Source organism: Rhopilema esculentum, chromosome 16, assembly GCF_057945365.1.
Source record: "Rhopilema esculentum isolate cy_ngs chromosome 16, ASM5794536v1, whole genome shotgun sequence".
In the NCBI taxonomy this organism is placed as follows: domain Eukaryota; kingdom Metazoa; phylum Cnidaria; class Scyphozoa; order Rhizostomeae; family Rhizostomatidae; genus Rhopilema; species Rhopilema esculentum.
In genome coordinates, this window is record NC_142830.1 from 3,378,437 (window position 1) to 3,400,281 (window position 21,845).

Genomic DNA, 21,845 nt, shown 5'->3' on the forward strand with positions numbered 1-21,845 from the left:
TTTGATCTGGTTGGTATGGATTAGCCTCGGTTTACAAATTTCCTTGACAACGCTATAGCGCCGCCGTAGTGCTGCGCAGCAAATGTAAATATCGGAAACACTTTTCATTGACGTTTTACAAAAAGACAATCAGAATCAAGTTAGAAGTGGCCAACAGGGTCAAATAAGGGTCTTGAAATTCAAAATCTTCCGGGAAAGCGTACAATAGTGTACAATACCATGCATTGCATCCTATTTCGATTAACCCTTTCATGCACCAGTATTCAATTATTGAGATAGAAAATATTACTATGGTTCATTTTGATGTTTTTGGAATGTGGATGCCAAAAAACAAGATATTTTTAGATATGACATCAGGATGACGTCATTTGAATTTGTTGTTTTTGAACAACATTGTGCATGAAAGGGAAATCACCAACATATACAGAATTTCTTTCTTGCTACTAACACTAGAAAATAAGTTAAGTATACAGGCTCATTTAAAGTGGGCAGACTGGGGGACTAGTCAGAGCCCAATATTCACCAGAAAAAATAGTTTGACATCATCATAATTTTTTTATCACATCCAAATTTTCTGATGGTCTACCCCCGAAAAACAGTTGATGTATGAATATCGTAGCTAAGATATGCCACATAAAGGATGCAAGTGAAATGGCTGAGATTCATTGTTAGTATTCAGAAACTCTTTCAAACACTTGGAAATCAAAACAATAACTTAACAGTTAGGCTATGTGTAGTCCAACTTTAAATGTTCAATGAAAGTTTGCGAAACAATTGCGCTTCTTTACCAAACAAAGGTAAACTTTGCACTTGGTGCACATTACATGAGAAAATCCTGTCTTGCAATGTCTGCATCTATTTTGCTTCTCATGAAACTCTGGAAAATGATCAACTTTATCTTTGCAAATATCAATTGTGGGTGTTACAACACTAGGAGGTCTTCTCTGTTTGCAAGGTACTTCCAAAACATCATTGGAAGGTCTTCCTCGTTTTAGCTTACATATCTTTCCTGCATTTGCCAGGCTATGACCAATTTGGGCTTGGAATTTCAGGAGTGTCAGTTGCTTTTTCTTTGGAATATCCATTTGACCAGAGTGTCTTCGGTATAACAACCAAGCATTAACAATGGAGATGCCAATGCAATGAAAGACAATATGCATATAATATTTTACCGATCTGTGGCCAATTCTATACAAAGATAAAAGCATATCGCACAAATCTACTCCACCCATGTGGATATTGTATTCATGGATGATCAGTGGGCGTTCAATCTGTACATATTTTCTTTCCTTCTTACACCATCTTCTGGCTGCAGGGCCATCTTCCCCAGACATGTAATTGGAGATCAGCTGCACTATCCCATTATCCATCCATCTGACTACAGTTATACCACTATTCGCTTCCACAACACTGTCAGAGGAACCGCGCCCATTCCTTTTCAATTCCTTCTCAGATTGCAGATGGTGTTGTGCTCCTTTCATTCTGTCTTTTCTAACAGTTGCAACAACCCAGATTTTTTTTTTGGTTAGGTGTTGAAGAAGGGGCAATGAACTGAAATAATTGTCAAAATAGATTTTATGATTCATGTTATGTGGTAATGTATCACATAATCGACGCACAACATTTCCAGCCATGAGCAGTTCTGGCATTTCTTCTTTGTCATTACATTTCCCACTATAAACTTCAAAATCATAGACCAAACCACTGACACCACATCTAGCCCAGACTTTTATTCCCCATTTGTGGGGCTTCTTGGGACAATATTGCTTGAAACTTGTGCGACCTTTTGTTGGTATCATTTGCTCATCTATAGATTGCTTTTCCTCCTGTGGAATGCTCCGACATTTTTGAAGAACTGAGTCAACAACAGGTCGCACTTTGAATAGCTTATCATGGCCTTCTTGTCCAGCAGGGACATACTTTGTGTTATCATTGCAGTGAAAGTTCTTTTTCAGAATTTCAAATCGTTTCCCTGTCATTACTTCAGAAATTGATGAAACACGTGTTTCGTTTGCCCAATACATTCTTATTTGAGGAAGCTTTATTATTGACATCATGATTAGAATACCAATGTATTGTTCCATCTCGCTTTTGCTTGTTTGAATAGAGGCCCCAGTTTGTTGAACACTGTAAAGGTTAGTTTGTTCTGCAATATGCTGAATCAGATCTTCACTGAAAAATTGTTTGAAGTAATCAACTGGATTCAATGCTTCTTTTGGAGGTGGTGGTAGTTCTTGACCTTTGAAATTGACATCAAATTTTGGTGAGGTCCTTTTTCTCCAGCGCGTCTTCATTTCTTGGGTGTTCCTTTCCTTTGATTTTGATGTGACTGAACTCTGCTGTAAATTTATACCAGTGACTGATCCTGGAATTTGTGTTTTGGCTGAGGCTTGTTGCTCACCTAACACCTCATTTGACATATCTGCCTCAATTTCTGACATATATAATTCAGATTCACTGAGCTCTTCTTCAGATCTTTGGTATTCACTTCCAGATGAAGGAAACAGATCTAATTCATCCTCTTCATCACTACTCTCTTTTTCACTGCTTCCTGGCTCCAAAACAACTGGATTTCTTATGTGTTGGTTCTCAACTATATCTGTTTTCACAGTCCAGCCATATCTGTTTGAAATTAATATTATAAGCTTTTCAATAAAAAGGTAACTACTTTGAGAATTTTTTATTAATTGTAAAAGTCCTAAAGCATGCAAATGGCACAAATAACATCACATAAATTCTTAAAGATGACAAAACTGTATAAAATATATTATCTATGGCTGTACAAGTATTTCTTATAACGAATGCACTGATCAGCTGATTTCATATTTGTTGTATGTATTCGAGCTGTTAATGCACCATGTTGTTCCACAACAACAAATTTGTTTCCATGAAATTTATAAAACCTGTGCAAGAACTTGATAAGAACAATGGCTTGATTCACAGTTGTTAAGTAGAGTGAAAAGAATATATTTTTTACTCTGCTAAATGTTACATGTTGTATATATTAAATTTGATTGACTCACCGTGACTTCGTTCGTTTTCAAAATTCGCAGTTAGGTCTCAGGAACACGCCGTTTTCAACAAACCGATTTGAAATAGCCTCCTTTTCAAACAAGCAAGCTGAAGGCCTATTGTATACAGTCTTGCTGCAGCCTCTTTCGATTGGTTAAAAATTGAATGGAAACAATGGCACTATTGTTTTAATTTGTTGTTCCACAACAACAGGGTGCATGAAAGGGTTAAGCCAAAATTCCTTTTCCAAAGACGGAAGAAGTAATGTCATATCTCCTTACAGCTTACAAGGCAAGTCCATTCTAGTTCTAGCAGAACCTGAAGAACAGAATATAAACTTTGTGCCCGATCTATTCTGTGCTTGAAGTCAGTTTTTCCAAAATGCTGCTATCAAAAGCATTGTGTTTGATGGTTGTACTCTCTGTACTTACCTTTTTTCCAGTTCCGGTTGAAGGGCACGATACAGAATCAATTGGAAGCCCAGAGAGCAACATTCTTCGCAAAGACAACAGGGATGATTTCATTTTCACTGTTAATCCAACGCCACCGTCTGGCTGGGGCCAAGGCAGAAACGTAGCAGACGAAAGGCAATGGCTCTACAATAATTTGTGGAGCACGTATGGGGTTCAATCAAAACCAGATTCTGAAGGCATAGCTTATATTCAAGTGAACCTGAGGAAGCCTTATTTCGTGAGGGCCTTTGCTGTGACTGGGTACGCTGGTGGGTCTCATAAACCAACGGGGTCGTTTTTTCTTGAAGGATCGAATGATGAGACTGACTGGAAGATGGTTGCCGAAGGAACATCAGATCAGTGGCATGCACCAGGTACATTCCCCTTTCGTCAAAGCCAGATAATCAAAGCTGTATATCCAAACAGATACCAACATTATCGTGTGATTGCTAGAGGATGGACCAATGGTTACATGGTCATATACAACTGGGGACTTTTTGCTTAACAGTCAAGTTCGTTGATTCATGTAGTCGAGAAAACGTTTTATATGGAACCACTTTGTATCTAAATGGTAAAAGGTATCATATGTAATGAAAATTGAAATTTTTGATGGAGTATGAAAATATTTGATTTAAAAACATTTATCAATTTAAATTTTCAAATATTATTAATAGTATTATTGCCACTTGCTTCGGAGGATGTCTCCAATTTTGAGACCGTTTAAATAGAGGTTTTGTTGTAGTTTTCCTCATTTAATTTCCTGGAATAAAGCCGTTAATACTTTGCATTGTGTTACTAAGTTAGCATTCAGTCATTTTCTTATTGCTTCCTTTGTTTGGACAGTGTCGATGTGTTTTTCTTTCTTTTCATTACCTCATACAAGTAGATGGTGGCATCAGACAAAAAAAACTCTCAAAATTTCATTGCCCTGCTTCACCGAAAATAAATCCCACCGAAATTAATGGTGCTTGACGTATTCAAGACCGCGGCGACGTTGTACCAGTTGTCTCTATTTGCCACACCATCTGTTTGCTAATATAAAAGAACTTTCAGTACGATCAGGAGAGTAAAATTTATCTTCGTAGTACTATGTCTGGGGATTGCATGTTGTTGGTTAGCGAAAGATCTCTTTAATAACAATGTTTTTACCAAGGTAACCAAAAACGTGATCGCTTTTGGAAATTTTCCATGAAAGGTTCTAATAACCTTTGACGAGACATTGTCATTACATACACGTTTTTTTATAAGAAAGTTTTTTTCAGCCCAGCCCTCAGATTTCCTTAGCTATTTCCTAATTTCAGCACTAAAACTTTCTTAACACTTTTCTAACGTAAAATTGGAAAGTTTTTACGTTACTAAGCATGCGCAGTGATGGAGAAGATGAAATGCTATAAATATGCTATATTTCTCAGAAACCCTCTACGTCATACTGTTTTCGAGAAAGGCATTCCTGTTCAGCACATTACTGTATTGTTAAAATATTACACTCTTACACCACAATTTCCTTTGAAACTTTGAATATCTAAATGTTTCAACTTTCTTAGGTTTCAAAGATCCAGCCCTTTCTTAACTTTTTGAAGAACCGAGCACAACCTTCTTATAAAATACTTTTTTACAAAAAAACGTGTAGTTTCAAGTGACTACGCTTTCAAGCACCTTGAATTCAACGGGATAGTCCCGATGTCAATTCATTATCTCGACCACCCGAATTGAGAGCTTTTGTCTTGATATAAAGGAAGTCTATCTAACTATGTCATATTATTAGCAAAAATATATAGAGACATCAAATAATCGATTAAAACCATCTTTATTTGCCAGCAAGTTTGAAAATTCACCGACAAAGCACCCCTTAGAATGCAAAACTGACTACCGCCGAAATGGGATGGAGGATCGACCGCAACTTGTTTGACATCACCATTTTGCTTAAAGTATAGTTGTTTTCTATGATTAGACAGGCTTCTACCAACATCATTGTTGCCATAGGGTCAACACAAGTAATTATTTAATTATAGCTATATCAGTTGTAGAACAGAAGCATAGCAAGGAGGAGGCAAGAGGGGCGGAATGGCAAAATTTTTTGACGTCCCAAAGGGTGTGGTTCCCAATTACCCCTCCGCAACTCGCCTTTGCCCCTCCCTCCCAATCTTACTATTCTGGCTACGCTACCATTTTCAAGATGAGCCCATGAAATTGCAATTCTTATTACAACAACTCTGAGAAGGAGAAGCTGAAACGCATGAAAATAATTGTGCATTTATTTCGGATCTGCCAACAAATGTCACTTTATGCAATAACAGGTGAAAACGTTTGTCCGTAGGAACCATGTAGGACTGAAATGTCAAAGAATTTTGGATTTTTTTGTGCGGATGAGCAAGTCCAACGTATTTTCCTCAAATCGAGCATTTGCACTCATTGACAAAGTCTCAGTTCTGGCATGCAAGCTTCCCTTAGAAAAATACCTTAATTTTGTTAAGCCTAGACATTCGTTAAAATTTCCCTTATCTAGCCCATGAATACACTTGAAGCATTCTAAATCAATACCTTCGAAAAAGAATGCCAAATGTTTTTCTCTTGATTATTTTTTAATTTCGCCTAGAACTCGCTTTAGTTTAGTCGCCCTTGACTATGAACCGCACCAAAGCCCATCAAAAAAATTATTCTAAGTGGTAAGCCATACTTCCTTTTGGAGGAAGAGACAAATAACACCATTTACCTCAGAACAGCTGAACAGGCAAGTCCATGCCATCTGAATCTGAAGTCAGTCTTTCCAGAATGCTGCTATCAAAAGCATGGGGTTTGATGGGTGTACTCTCTGTACTTATCTTTTTTCCAGTTCCGGTTGAAGGGCACGATACAGAATCAATTGGAAGCCCAGAGAGTAATATTCTTCGCAAAGATAACCGAGATGATTTCATTTTCACTGTTTATCCAACGCCACCGTCTGGCTGGGGCCAAGGCAGAAACGTAGCAGACGAAAGGCAATGCCTGTCCAGTAAATTGTGGAGCACGTATGGGGTTCAATCAAAACCAGATTCTGAGGGTGTAGCTTATATTCAAGTGAACCTGAGGAAGCCTTATTTGGTGAGGGCCTTTGCTGTGACTGGGTACGTTGGTGGGTCTCATAAACCAACGGGGTCGTTCTTTCTTGAAGGATCGAATGATGGGACTGACTGGAAGATGGTTGCCGAAGGAACATCAGATCAATGGCATGCACCAGGTACATTCCCCTTTCGTCAAAGCCAGATTATCAAAGCTGTATATCCAAACAGATACCAACATTATCGTGTGATTGCTAGAGGATGGACCGATAACTTTCTCCTTATATACAACTGGGGACTTTTTGCTTAACAGCAAAGTTCTTAAACCATGCAGCTGGAAATTCATTTTATAAGAAACCAATTTATACGAGGGTTGTCATAATGTAAGGAATTTTTGTGCAATTTTCTCTGTCTGTTTTTATCATTATGTAAAAAGTTGATGATATAAAGCAAAAGTAGTTCCATTAAAATGTATTCAGAAACTTCATTAAAATGGTACCTTGCAATGAACATCTTCGGTCTTTTCACACATTCGAAAACAGTGGCTAAACTCCGATGGTGACATAAGAAAGGCATTATCGAAAAATTGATCATGTGGAGATAAATGGAGCCGACAAGTTACGTCTTGATTGACAATATACTATTTATAGAAATTTTTTTTGCCTTATGTCTGTTTGGCTTTGCTTTCTGGCAATGATTTTTTGCACAACATCTAATTTCAAAGTTTCTTTGCATTTGTGCTTTTTTCAGAACACTAAATGGGCGGCTGAAGAAGTTAGGGAACTAGGCCTCGAGCTAGGGTCCTTATAAAAAAGGACATTAATCTTGTAAACTTCGGAATGCTCTATCCTTTCCAATTGTAAACCGCTCTCTTTTAAAACTAAAATAAACAAGCTTGATCTTTCTTCTCTCTCTTCCAAATCCCTCCCTCTCTTTCTTAATCAAGGGTTGAGCTGTAGGCTCCAGAGCATTTCCTTAGCATCACCAACTAAAAAATTTATTCAATGGCAAAGCAATTCCTCTGATTATATTAAAACCTTTTTAGCTCGGATTAATCACATTGGAGGGGGCTAAAGAGAAAGTAAGGCTTTTAGCCTCTTTTAGAGTGGATCTTATTTTATTCCAAGGTTGTTGAAACCGACTGTTTATTGCACTGATCTCAAAAAAGACTGGATCGAGCTTCTCCAGCCCAGCGTTGATTCCACATTGCAGCGTCCATCTTGAGACCTCGCCGAGTTGTATGAGACTAGAGAACAACCATGTTGGTTTCAGTTCAACTTGCTTTTTCATAGCAAAACTCAAAGTAACTGTTGAAACAAAAACTTGGCCTGTTGTATCTTAGAATATCTTAATTTTGCAATATTCCTAGGCCTGTTGTATCTTAGAATATATAAGAATTCAATGATTAATGCACAATTTTTAAGGCGCAGAATTGTGTGTGCGCCGTTTTAACAAATGGCAGCCCAAAGCTTTAGGCGCGAGAGGTCTCAAGATGGAGAGACTTGATCAGCTTCCTCATGCTGATGTAGGAGAACAATAGGTTGTTCGATCCAGTCTTTTTTTGAGATCAGTGGTTTATTGATCTATCATGTAGTGTTCGATGACGTAACGGCTTTCACATTTGATGCGATCATCAGGTAACTTTATCAGTGGCGGATATTGCGGGTGCGTATGTGTCTGGGAAGCACTCGCTAAATTGTCGGTTTAAACACAGTTTTTAGCACTTTTGCCTGTGTCGCTCTGTTTTTGTGGGTTGTGGGTAGTTGGCAACTGGCACCGGGTGAAGCACAAGTGGCAGTGCATGGAATTAATTCTCACTTTTTGATGCCAACACTGGATGTATCTCTGGAAATGATTTGAAATTTTTAGGTGCCAACATTGGTGTCTCCTTTGATAAAAAGTGTTTCTGATAATAAAAAAGGGCCTGTTAAATACTCATTTCCTTAAAATGTCACAAAACACAGAAAGTTTTGGATATAATCTTTTTGTGAACAACGGTAAACACCAAAAAGTGAACGCCTCTATTGTAAAAAATTATCAACATTATCCGTTTTTCAAAATCCCCTTCCCCCTTAGGGTCCAAAAAGACAATAAATATTTCAAGAGAATTAACTATTTTCTTCAATTTTCTAAATGATTTACGGCCACACTTCCGAACAGTCTATTGATCTCAATTTAAAAGCAGTTTTTTATGAAAGATCTGGATGCTTTTCAAATCAATCTGGTGGCCTGCATATTTTGGCAAAGTGGACAGAGGCAAAAAACTGCAGATAAAAAACAAGATTAGACGAAAAGAGAAACCATCAAATTCATATGTCTTTAATGCGAATTATGGTGCGACAACCAGCTTAAATGAGGAGCACACACTGAACAATTAAATACACTGTTTATATACACAAGTCAATATAGCTTTGCTTCTCTAGGCTCTTCTATCTTACGTTTGAGTTCATGGTCGCTGGGGCTACGGTGGAGAATGCCTCGAAATAGTTAGCTGCGAACGAACAAATGTCTTCAGGTTTTCTTAACAGGAGGAACTGCAAAAAGTCGGACATCAAAGCCTTCAATTCTGGATGTTTTTGTATGAATGTAAGATGATCACTTTTGAGTTCCTCCTGAAAGGTAAAAAAGGCCACATAAAGCCAACTAGTTGATATTATTGATATCAGTTAGCATCTGTACTAGAAGAGATCGTTTTTACCTATCAATTTAATTTTTTTTAAAAACCACAAATCAATGGATATGTGGTTTTAATATTATTTTTTATTAAAACTAATAATTTTCAGAAATTTAATAATGATCAGAAAAAATCGACCATGACTCATATGAAAGTAAATCTTGTAATACAGGGAATTATTATGTAAAACTTCCTTTATTCAATTTGACAAAACACATGACAACGGAACTAGAACAAAATACACAATGCCATGTTGTTTAGGCCATGGTTCTAAACAGAATCTAAAAACAGGCAAATCTTTCCAAATTATAGACTTAGAAAGCAGGTATGAGAAGTTTTTAACAAGATAAAATCCTTGTTTTGACATCAAACAACGTATAATAAGTAAAGAAACGAATTCCAAGCGATTCTTTAGCATTTCTTTAAAAGCAGAATAGTGTAAATACCTTTCGGTCTAAAAAACGAGACCAAAACTGCATATCTTCTTCCCATCGGTGAGTTTTCCGTTGGATCGTTGTTTTTTGTTCTGCAATGATGCAAAGATCAAATATGATGCTAAGAAATAGAAACAAAACTACCAAGGCTGGACAAGAACTTGGCAAAAAGCCAGCGTGCAGGCCTTTGATCTCTACAAGGGAAAACAAACTTCCTTCTTTGCTGATGTGAGTGTGGGGATGGGCCTTAAGCAGAATTACGGACTGTATAAAAAATCATTTACTATGAAATAGGGACATCACAAAATCAGATACCTGTCTGAGGATGAAATGTTTGACGACACCACCAATCTTGAAATTTCAAAATATCAATCTAATTGTATTAGATGGCGATAAAACATGAGACCCACATGGAGACAATTTTTATAATAGAATATAATCTGGAGGAGTAAAATTTGAACATGGAATATTCCTCATGATACTATTCTCTAAACAATTTTCATGTATCAAGCAGTCTTTTAATACTTGATTGCATAAAATCCAAAACAACACCATAACAACTTGAGAGCGCAGCCATCTGATTCAAAGATCAAAATTGACAAGCTATTACTGCCAAGTAGAAAACCAAAACAGTGCGTCTTGTGTTTCAACATTATTCAATAAGTAACTGAAATACCTCATTTAGATTTCACAAAATTAAGTAACGATAAAAGAATGTAAACACATTGTTCGTGTAATATAAATATAGTCCCTCTTAGAATGGAAATGCTGATCAAGGAAATTTTATCAGAGCTACTTCCACGTTGGAGTTTGTCCACTTAAGTTTCACTGGGTGAATCAATTCGCTTTAGCTTATCATTTCTAAGAACGGGTTCTTGTCTGTTGGTTCTGTTTTTCTTGGGTGACATATTGTCCGAAATGAGTAAATTTGTTCTCTCGGACCGTGGGGTCTCGTAAATTTGCCAATGTGCTTCAATGGTAGAGTATTCTTTTTTTCAAATCTTGAGTATTTAAAGCTGTTTAAGCTTTGGTTTGTGCTAAATTAATGGAAACACCTAGCGCCCTCTCAAGGTGTTTTTTCTTCATAGCCAACCTCCTGCCATCTTTATGCTGGTGTTTTTCTTGGCTTATGGTGTTTGAACTTCTTTCTGTCTAAAGAGCTTTTTTTATTATTTTGCACCATCTTCTATAGGGTTTGGTGCTCAACGGTGTGAGATTTTTATCAGCATAAGTGGGGAAACGAGTTTCCAGAAGCCATCCCCTGTCCAGATTAGGCCTGTCGGGGGTGGCGATTGGCAATGGCGGACATGACAGCCTAGTCCACATCCCATGATAAGAGATAGGAAATCTTCTAGAACTGAATTTACTGAATAAAAGTGGCTATTCTTTACTAACGAAGTGGAATTCTTTTCTTTTGTAGTTGCTGGTAGTATATTCTGAGCAGAGAATGAAAAAAGAAGACAAGGGGCTAGATAATCAAACACTATGGAGACTTACCTTCCTCTTCTTCAGGACGAGGCAGACGCAAAAGTCGCATGGTCGCTGGGTATCCCTGTGTACTCCGAAAACTCAAATGTCTAAAAAAGAAATTATCAATATTTTCTCCCAATACAAATAATAGCTTTGCACAATATACTTCATTTTATTTTGATCAAATACAAAAACTACTAAATCGTTGTTTTCCTGAGTGCCCATGTTATTTGTGACCCTGCTGTCGCTGGGTAATGGCTAATTGTATGAAGCAATACCTAATCTGCAACACTCAATGATTAGGCAACTCAATAAATGGTGTATTGAATTCTCGTAACGCTCCTCAAGGTACTCAATCAAATGAAACAATGTCTGTCTCATCAACATCATAAGCGATTTAGCATACTACATACTTGGGTTATTGAATCAAGGAAGGCCAACCTTAAATAATTTTTATAATAATAGAACAATCAAATGCACGACGAAAGGTAACAAAGAAAGGAAATGACAATAATTTACCCATCTCTTAAAAAGTACGAGCGGCAAACAGATTCGCTAGCACTAGAAAGAACTGATCTTTCAACGCCAAACATGTCCACAGTTTGATCTTCAATAGTCTGTGTTTTGTCTTCCAGTCGTGCCTTTATGGTGTGAAAAAATTTGTGTTATAAACTTGCAAAGGGGAGTATATAGATATGAGATCGAAATTCCAAAAAAATGTGTATCAGAAGCTGTAACATTTGTTCAAGAAGTTATTGAATTAACTGAATAAAACATTCAGCAAAAGACAAAACAATCAGAATTACTGCAAAATTTGGTCAAGAGTTTGTGAGGTATCAGTATTTTCTCAGTAAAATCCCTCAAAATACCATTGCTTAAACAAAGATAATTGGAGCCATTCTTTCGATCTCGCAAAAATTACCATATATTAATAAGGAAAAATCTAAAGTGGAAGACAACGATAGTAAATCAGTTGCATTATTCGTTTACGGTTTATTGTAATTTTTCATCTATTGGTTATTAATACATTCATCAATACATTCTATTGGTTATTAACCTTGGCTTTTGAATGAGAGAGTATTTTCAGACAATTCCCAAGCAATTGATACCGTTTATGAGTCTTAACACCAGTATGATTTTGAGATCACTTTTAAATCTTCTCAACATACTTTTTCTTCGAAAGAATCATTTTTGAAGATAGGCATGTTTTCATTAAAAAAACTTGTTTAGTCATTATGGCCATTTATGGTAGGCAACAGTCATTCCGCGCTTTCCAATGGATAATAACCGATGCTGTTTGTGTCTTGTTCTTTGAGTTTTAAACCCTGCGTTTTCATCTCATTTTCAAACCCTGCGTTTACATCTCAGTTTTAAACCCTGCGTTTACATCTCAGCTAGACCATTAAAGTCAATCGAAAGATAATTTACTACAGTGACATCTGTCAATCAAAATTGACCAATCAATAAGCGTAGCACCACTCTCATGTTTATTGATTGGTCAAAAGTTTATTGACAGGCGGCTCAAGCCACTTTAGCAGCTTTCGATTGCTTTCAACAAATTTGGAAGTTTTGGGCTTTCTTCTAAAAGCTCTATCAGTTAAAAACAGTCTTGATTCGAAGATAATTCCTATGATCAGCTCTAAACACTATTTTCTTACACAATATGCCACAACATACCCGTCAGGTTTATGTCCCTAAATGCGTGAGGTCTTTTCTTAAACTAATTATTTATATTGTTTTATACGTTGTTCCTTCCTTCTCAAATGCGCGAAACTCACGCAAAATGCGCGGGACTTGGTAATTCCGTCACAACTGACATTGCTAGATTGCTTATGGAAAGTGCAACTGAACTCACATATGTGCAAATACAGGTCTTCATTTCTGAATCGAGTGCGATGAATTCCGCGTCTTCTTGTGGAACTAACTGCTTGATTGCAATTACTCTTTGCAAAATTACATTTGAACCTTCAGTAAAGAAATTGCCATCAGTTTTACCAGATAATGAATAAGTCCAGGAGAGCTAGATCAAGAATATTCTTACGAGAAAAGGATGAAACTGTCACTTAAACGAACATTTTCTCTTAACCCTCAGCTATTTCAAAACATTGAGCCGGAATATCAAAATATTGGTACAATGAGAAAAGAAAACGGGCAAAAATGTTAAAAAAGAAAGGTTCAAGTAAGTACTTTCATATGAAGCTTTAAAAAAATATCTAGAAGTATTATTCAATTTATCATCGGAGCGGCAACTTTTGGTCAAAAAAAAACCTTGCCCCCTTTCAAGCGTCTAAAATATCTAGAGGATAACGTTAAGGAGAGAGAAGCAACCGAAAAAGATCTAACCCTCTGATATAAAGCCCTTCATGTTTGTTGCACTGAAAGTCTTTTCGTCTTCTTGGTGGTCCTTTACAAAACAAGCATGAAACAAATGAGCATTTCTAAAATTATTAAGTTTAAAAATAACTATAAAATAATGTTCGCATATTTTATACGTTTCTACTTGTTTTTCAAAATCACTTGTAATAATTACTTCGGAAAAATAAGAAGCCATATTTTATGATAAAAAGACAAAGGAAACTAAGTGCAGATAAGGAAATATTTTTGGCTACGATTTTACGTTCAAGTTTTGGGAAATGTTTTAAATGTTTTACGTTCATGTTTTTAAATAGAATGTAAACATTTATTCAAAAGGCTAGTTAAAAGGGCAAAAAAGTAATATCTTACTTCGCCTTCGGTTGTAATTCTTTTTAACAAAAATTGGCCGCCTTGCTTTAAAAGTATCGTTTTTCTGTCTCGTGGCTTTTTCGGCACCTTGAAGAAAACAAAACAGTCAAATCTGTGGCCCATAGCCAAGAAATTTTCGTAATCAATAAAAAACATCAAATTTGATTCTATTGGAAAAAGCTTTGGTCAAGCAGTCAGATTTTAATTGTGTTTATCTAGTAGCTTGCCGTGCTAATTGAAGTTTATCACTGATACTTGCTATTTACCTTCATATATTCATGTTTGGTTTCTTCGAGCGTGACCAGACCTCTTCCAACGTATGCTTAAAATAAAAATGTTCAAACATCAGTAAACACTCAACTGCTATACTGCTAAAGTACTGTTACACGGAGAAATTTGCGGGCAACTTGTGTAAGAGCGACGTAGCAACACAAGTTGGCGGTTGATTGCACCGTTTAACATACCAATTTTGTGTTTTGCAACGTAGTTTTTGCAACGGATTGTCTGATGTAAAAACATAGTTACACTTTTGCAAATTGGCAGGTTTTTTCATGGTCATTGCACTTTGTAACATTGTCTTTCGCAACTTGCGTTACAATCTTGCGTTCGATGCAAGTGCAGGCAAACATTCTTTGTTCGTCTTCCAGTTGCCTAGCCTCAAACATTGCAAGTTGCAGAGATGGTTGATGCATGTAACACAACTTAAGAAAATTTTTTCCAGCCCCTTTAGTTACTTCCCTGTGTAGCAGTAGCTTTAAGGAGGCAGGCACGGTGGCCGCGGGGGGAGGGGGTTGGTTATCGCAAAAATACATTGAATAACACACCTATGTCCTGAATAACAAAAGCATGACATATACTGATAAACATGAATAGAGCACGATCATAAGTTTTATTCTAATGTGTTAAAACAGTTGCGACACATCTTAGGTTGACCCAAGCTTAAATATTTGAAGGGAAACAATTAAAATTGAAAGCGGTAGTTCACGGAGGGTTGTTGATGACGTCAATCTGAAACCAATATACAAAGTTTAATATAAAGTTCCAACCACAGTTTACGAGAATACGTCAACCAAACGAGCAACTTTCTAGATATCCATGAATTTGTGTTAATAAAAAATCGCATGGCATTCAAAAATACATTTTGTCACGTTGGTTGCTCTAGTTTATCCAACATCCTTGACAATCTGCATCCAGAAAAGATATGGTTGCAGATGGCATGTTCTTTTGAGCATTTAAAATAAAAAGGCTTCGAAATAGAATGCTGTGGAATGTATCATTGTGATTGTATTCGTTTGCAAAGTGACAAGGAAGTCATCATGGCCCAATGGCATATGTCTCAGAATATATTACACCTGATCTTGAAATCCCTTTTCTTCACCCCTCTATAAAACACAGAACAGTAACTGGCTTATTATGTGTTAGAAGCTGTTTTCAAGTTGTCATGTTTTCATTTGAACATAATGACGGGAAACGAGGCTTTATGCGAATCACCACACCCTGGTTTCATTGCCAACACCTATCATAGTGGCTTCCTGGAAAACAAGACACCTGGTATTGCAACCACACCATACCCCTAATATTATCAACTCTCTTTGAACTAAGCTTTGCAATGAAGGTACCGAATTTCATGAAATTTTCTGAGCCTGGTACCGCCAAGTTGATTCTGGTTCTGGGAGACTCTCTCAAGGAGCCTAACCTAACTAGATTTATTCGCTACATATTTTTGCCTTGAAAAAATAAGCAGTGCAATCTAGAATGAAAGCATGTTTGGTCTGCATTTGGTTGTGACTTCGGTATATATTCACGATCCTTTTGCAAATTATTATTCCTACATTGCCGGTGTAATATGCGTTTTGGTACCCTATGCAAAAGTGTAACATTGTGAAACGCAATGTGTTTCAAATCCTGTGATTTCATCGTAGTGCAATGCCAATTGTATTTGTTCCTACCTAGCACCCGAAGGTAGTTTTTAAGGACACTGAGAAGGAAATTCCACCATTTGTTTTGGTACCAGAATGTTTAAGTGCTTGAGTACGTTTTTGCATAACCAAAATGGTCATACGTTTGTGTACCCGGACCGTTTTGCATGCTAATTTCCACCATTCGTTTTAGTACCCTATTGTTTAAATGCTTGAGTACGTTTTTGCATAACCAAAATGGTCATGCGTTTGTGTACCCGGACCGAAATGCATAAGGTTACCGAAACGCATATGACACCGGCAGAATCTGCCTCAAACTCCAGTTCCAAATGATACATGAGCTTTTTGACAGAGGCAAAACAATGAAAAGGAGAAAAAGAACAAGACACCTCTAGATTTAGAGTGCTATCTAAACATGTTAGGCTTTTACATTAAAGGAAGTGTCTTTGTTACAAGGGTTGGGGCACGGTTTCTATATATTGCTTTTTGTTACATCAGATGATGGATATACTTACCAGTAACAGAGGTACCACATTGCACACTGTCAATAACCCCATGGCTATGTGCATGAACTAAGTAGCATATTTCTCCACCCCTGGTAGTTTCCTCAACTGTGACAGTCACCTCGCCAATTTCCTAGGGATTCAATCATTCAAATTGAAATTTGATTGTTATGGTAATTACTAATGTATAATTTGGCAATTCAATGCTTGCACTTGGCACCAAAAACATAATTTGACACATGGGTTTTCTGGAAACTTATATTTTTTTTTCTCATATTTTTTCATTTTATAATATTTATATAGGTTAAAGGTTCATACATATATGTTTTTCAACCTGACCTGTTTATATGAATATGCGCTAATGAATATGTTATAATATTAATAACAAAAGAAATTTACCAACCAAACCTAATTTACAATATTTAATATTACTAAGGCTATAAAAATAGACTTAGTATATAAATAAAGGGGAGGACTATCTAATACTTTTCAATGAAGTTGCTTTTAAAGTATCACATTGTTTTAAAAAAAAATATTCATAATTAGGCATGACTTGATAAATTGTATTTGCATACCTAACATTTTTGGCAATAATATTATTGCTCACAAGAAATCTATGGTGCTAACCTATGATCTAAAAGATTTTTGGAGGTTGCAAAATTTTGTTGACCATTTTCTTATGCTTTAATTTTAAGTTGGCATAAACAAAATAGCTAGAAAAGGCTAATTAAAGCCAACTTACTATGGTAACAACAAAACAAGACTAAATGATAAACAACATAACCAGATAAAATTACTTTTATGTTATAAATCAATTGATACAATGTTACTTATATAGCCGCACCATATCTGGGCTAAATTAAGATGCTTGAAGCACAATTTATTGTCTAAATATATTTGGATTTGCAACTATATATAAATTTGATATAATGTAGAGAGGCAGACAAAAATTGTAAGTATAATATCTTTCTGCCTTGTCTCTGGAAATTTTAGAAACATGACTTACTTTCCCATTATCAGAAACAGTTCCAAGAAAATCAGTAAACACTGTTTTGCCAAGGGTTTTAAAATCTATAAAGAGCATATAATGAATTCTCAAACATAATGACACATTCTGACATTTATGAAAAAAAATTGACATTAAATGGCTATGTACAAAAAGATAATTAGCAACTAAAACATCATGTATTCTTCATAGTAGACATTCACAGAAAAGACATTTTATACAGGAATCTCCTCTTTGTGCAAATTCCTTTCCATGAAATCAGTTATTTCAAAAAAATTTAAAAAAGGTCTACAAGTTGGGAAGGTCCTGAGTGACCATTCTGTTACAAAACAAGCATATTATTTTTCCAAAAAAGTGAAACTTGCAGTTGATATGTCAATTCCTTTTCAAAAGCTTAATTGCTTATAAGTTGGTTGATTGTACATTTATAAAAATATTATAACATAAAAAAAGGTTGTTTCAAAAATGATAATTATTTATCCATAACAAGAACAAATATCCTTATAATCAATGATAACATTGACTTTTCCTTCCATTTGCAGTGCTATCAAAAACTATTACTGTGGTAACATAGGTGATGTATATGCCACCTGCTACAACACATCTGACAGTTAGTACTGGCAGGGTATCCCTGCCCTAGGAATTGTAATCCCAGTTGTTGTTATGTGTTGCATGTAATCATTCTAGTTTATTGTAGATTTCAGAACAGTAAATATGTGCAACAAATTAAATCACAAAGGCTAGTAAGGTTCCATTGGGTCTCTCAGAAGAGCTCAACCAGGCCTCTCCAGGAAAAAACAATGCGGGCTATAAAAAGCCCTTGCCAGTTTGGCTGCGTGGGCTATTCAGCCCTTGCAGAACTGTTGTTAATTTTTTTATATTGAGTATTTACAAAAGCAATAAAATACATTACCTTGCCAATTTTTTAAACATTATTAACCTTAAGAAGGCATTTTGTGTGTATTAGTACATTCAAATTTTGTATTACCACTCCTTAAAACGAGACAAAAGATGAACTTACCATTTTTAGAATACAAGTTTTGTTAGGTTTTGCTGGTCAAATGTGGCTTTTTAGGAATGTCTAGTTTATATGAATGTTGTGACTTGAAAAGAAATTGTTTCTTTTTTGACAGCATGGTGTAGTGTTTCTCACTTTAATTGTTTGTAGTATTAATCACACTTTTATGCTATTTCTTTTGTGCGAACACTTATCCTATTCCATTGCAAGTTTTAGCAGACAATTGTTAACATGTGGTATATAAGGAAACGGAAATCTTCTATTTATAACGCCACTTGATAAACACATAGACATGTAAGACCTCTTTCTCTTCATTCCCTAACACCCTGATATTTAGTGGTAAGTAGTACAAACATTTGGAAGCTAAGCTGCAAGGATTAAATGAGAATGTTGGTTTGAAAAACTGTGCCGGCAGAAAAAGCCCTCGCAATTTTATTTTGCGCGGCTTTGCGTGGACGCCAGCTATAGCCTGCTTCTCCAGGAAAGGCCTGAGCTCAACTCTAAATTTGAAACAAAAATTGCTCTTTCTAGCAAGGCTGCTACGACGGAGTGTATGCAAGTGTCTCGCCATGTATGAAGGTGTCTTACCTTTCAAACTCTTGTATTCAATAACTCTCAGGAAGAAGCAGTTTTTAAAATTATTTTAATTTATGCTTGTTTTTCCTTCATAAATTAACAAAGCAGTATTGGTATACCATTCAAGCATTGCCCTAAATTGTGCCAGTGTAAAAGTAATATTGAGTTTTACATACCAATAGACTCTAAATAATTCAAGGCTGCCTTGTTTGCTTTGGGAGAATCATCTTCTTTGTTCTCTTGATTTTCAATGTCATTTTCTTGGCTTCTTTATAGAAAGTAAATTACTTATATTACAAATTTACCAAACAGATGAAACCTGTTGCTCAACAACATTGTCAGCAAAAATTTCAATAAAGTCTGGAGCTCCTTCTAAAGAGCTTATACCAAGTTCATTGTTATCCACAACAAAAAAGCTGGTAAAACATCCTGTTAGAAGGTTTCGTTTTCTTGAGCCAAAGTGTTAACATCTGCCAAAAATGTTCACACCATCAGAGACTCAACAAAAGGACAGATGCAACCTTTTACACATAAATTAACTTGTCCGAATGCATGTGAATTTGCATTGATTGCTGGACTGAGAGCACAGAGTGTGCGCACACTGTGAGGAAATGTTCACTCATGCACAAAATTATTCAACATGGAAATATTCACTCATGCATAACAGTGTTGAATATCCTGCGTTGATGGCATGCAAGAGGAAAATTGAGAAAAGGACACTGCACACTTGAGGAAACAGGTTACACTAACAGTCACAAGCTCAGCTCAGCTCAGCTGATATCTCAAGTGTGTGCAAGGCTTAACATATGCCACATATTTTTACACCATTAGAGATTCAACAAAAGGACAGATGCTACCACTTATAAGTAAAATGCTTTTATTCACTCCAACTTTTCAAGAAAGGTCTCAGCATAACAAATGCGATAAAAAATTTGCCCAGATTGTTACCTAATAAACAACTATTTAATTTGAACACCATAAAATACTAATAAACCTAGATCCAAATGGCCAGAGAAACAAAGTGGACAATTTGAAATTTCAGTCCCGTCCCTGCCATGACCCAATTTGACCCTCTAATACCAGACAGAGGTGTATACATGGAGAGGAAGGACCTGCATGATATGCATAGCTTCTCAGTGTCTCAAAACTACCTTTGGATGTTTGGTAGTAATAAATTTAAAGACAAATCATAAGGTCTTATATACTTCTTAAAATGGCAAAAAACAAAAAGAAAACTAGGTTATTGAAAGGGGTTTGTGTACTCATAGCTCTGTTAAAAAGTGGAACATCAGTTCTCTACACAAGGTCAAAAGAAATCTCTTTGCTTTCATCATAATCAAACTTCTCACCATCCTCTTCATAAACAAAGACCCTATTCGCAATTAAGGGGAAGACAGCTAATTTGACAGCAGTGCTCATTTAACTTTTCCTGCTTTGAGGGGGGGTTCATTGAAAGGGTGGGAGGAGGGGCAACAATTCAATGATTTATAATATTTCAACTCATCATTCTGATGTTGATGTTTTCTCTTAAAGATTATGTTTATATTCTTTATCCGCATTCAATTGTTTTCTTCAAATAAAAATTTGCTGTAACTGAATCTTTAGGCCTGATTTTTGAGTATCATGTGATTAGTTGTGAGCACATTAAAATTATAAATCTCTTGAAAAGATGCCAAAATAGTAAAATTGCAGTCAATTAACAATTATCTTTTATCTTCATAAACAATGTGATTCTATCTATAATTCTAAAACTGTCACAATAATACCAAAGATCAGCACTCCAATCGGTAGCTGGAGCCATTGCTGTTGGTAAAAGAGCGTTCCTAACAGTAAAAGGGGCGTGGTCTACAAATTTTCTTTATGTCCCAAGCACCGCCATTCCCCTTCCCATACCCACCTTTAAACTTGCATCAGATATACTGACTTTTTTTCCAAATCTCAAGAGCAAATCGATAAAATGACAAGCTGCTACTTTTAATATGCTGCGTTTAGATAACAATCGACATTGTTTTTCTAAGGTAGGTTTAAAACATAGCGTCTAACGGTGAAAATGTTAAACAAACAACTTTCTAGGCTAACGTTAATAAGTCATTAAATTGTAAGCATTCAGCGAGAAAATTTTGCGTCAAATTATAGCAAAATATAGAAAAAAATCTGCTGCGCCGGATTATCGTTTGCTGTGATTATCAAATATAAAAATAAAAAAATTAGAGTAAACCTGTGATTCTTTATGAACTCTTCGTTACCTTAATTATTTGTTCACGCTTTAATGTTTAATCAATTTCATGAAATAACACTTGATAAAAACGGAAAATAAGTAGTGTATTCATTTCTACATCTTGGTTCAGAAACATGACTAAACATTTGCCATTTTCGATTTAGTTGTTTGTTTTCGTCTTTGTTGTTGATCACAGAAGTTTACCATTTCCGTTCTTTTTGCGGGGCGCGAACTAGTTAACTGGCAAGGGTCCTCTCCACAAAAATTCCCGCGACAACATTAAGCCAGAGCCCAAGGCTAAACGTTTAAGAATCTAAATAATCTCACGAACTTAATGTGTTTTGCATACAATGGTGAAGCAAAATTATTTCATAAATATGTGCCTTTCAAGCCTTTCCTTACAGGCCTAAGCTAAGTATGTAATTCTACAAAAGATTTGGTTCATACCTCTCCATGTTAATTGAATTCAATTCTTCGGAATTGTCCATATTTCATCATTTGCGGGATAAGTTCAAACATCCGTAAATAAACTTTGTAATATGAACATTAGATTAAAAGTTCTCCACCTCAGAGCCCGTTTATCCAGAAAAAGATAGTTTCCCGCAACACAAGAACGGCATCTTCTATGATTTGCATACGAGGTCATTGACGTCAATAGAATACAATAAACTGATTGGCTGATACCATACATGGACATTGTTCTGGTTAGGTTACCAAGACAACTTGTAAAAGCCACTTTTAGGTCATGTTTTTGACGTAATTTGGCTCTAAAAACAGTTTCTTTCTTATTTCCTGGTCACC

General features: G+C 35.9%; 1 protein-coding gene across 2 annotated transcripts; it reads right to left on the reverse strand.

Annotated features, from left to right (window-relative positions):
• Nucleotides 1–8,798: 8,798 nt before the first annotated feature.
• Nucleotides 8,799–21,664, reverse strand: LOC135682241 (ciliogenesis-associated TTC17-interacting protein). 2 transcript variants are annotated; one of them, XM_065197038.2, is made up of 12 exons: nt 21,492–21,664; nt 19,003–19,091; nt 17,233–17,297; nt 16,239–16,359; nt 14,071–14,126; nt 13,805–13,891; nt 13,424–13,484; nt 12,936–13,045; nt 11,600–11,721; nt 11,108–11,187; nt 9,623–9,702; nt 8,799–9,114 (listed from the first exon to the last, which is right to left on the reverse strand). In XM_065197038.2, exons 1-12 carry the CDS (start codon nt 21,530–21,532, stop codon nt 8,932–8,934), a joined length of 1,095 nt encoding a protein of 364 aa, XP_065053110.2. In that variant the 5' UTR covers nt 21,533–21,664; the 3' UTR covers nt 8,799–8,931. The 2 variants fall into 2 exon arrangements, with proteins under 2 accessions (XP_065053110.2, XP_065053109.2); XM_065197037.2 differs by having other exon boundaries at nt 19,003–19,094; nt 21,492–21,663.
• Nucleotides 21,665–21,845: the final 181 nt, after the last annotated feature.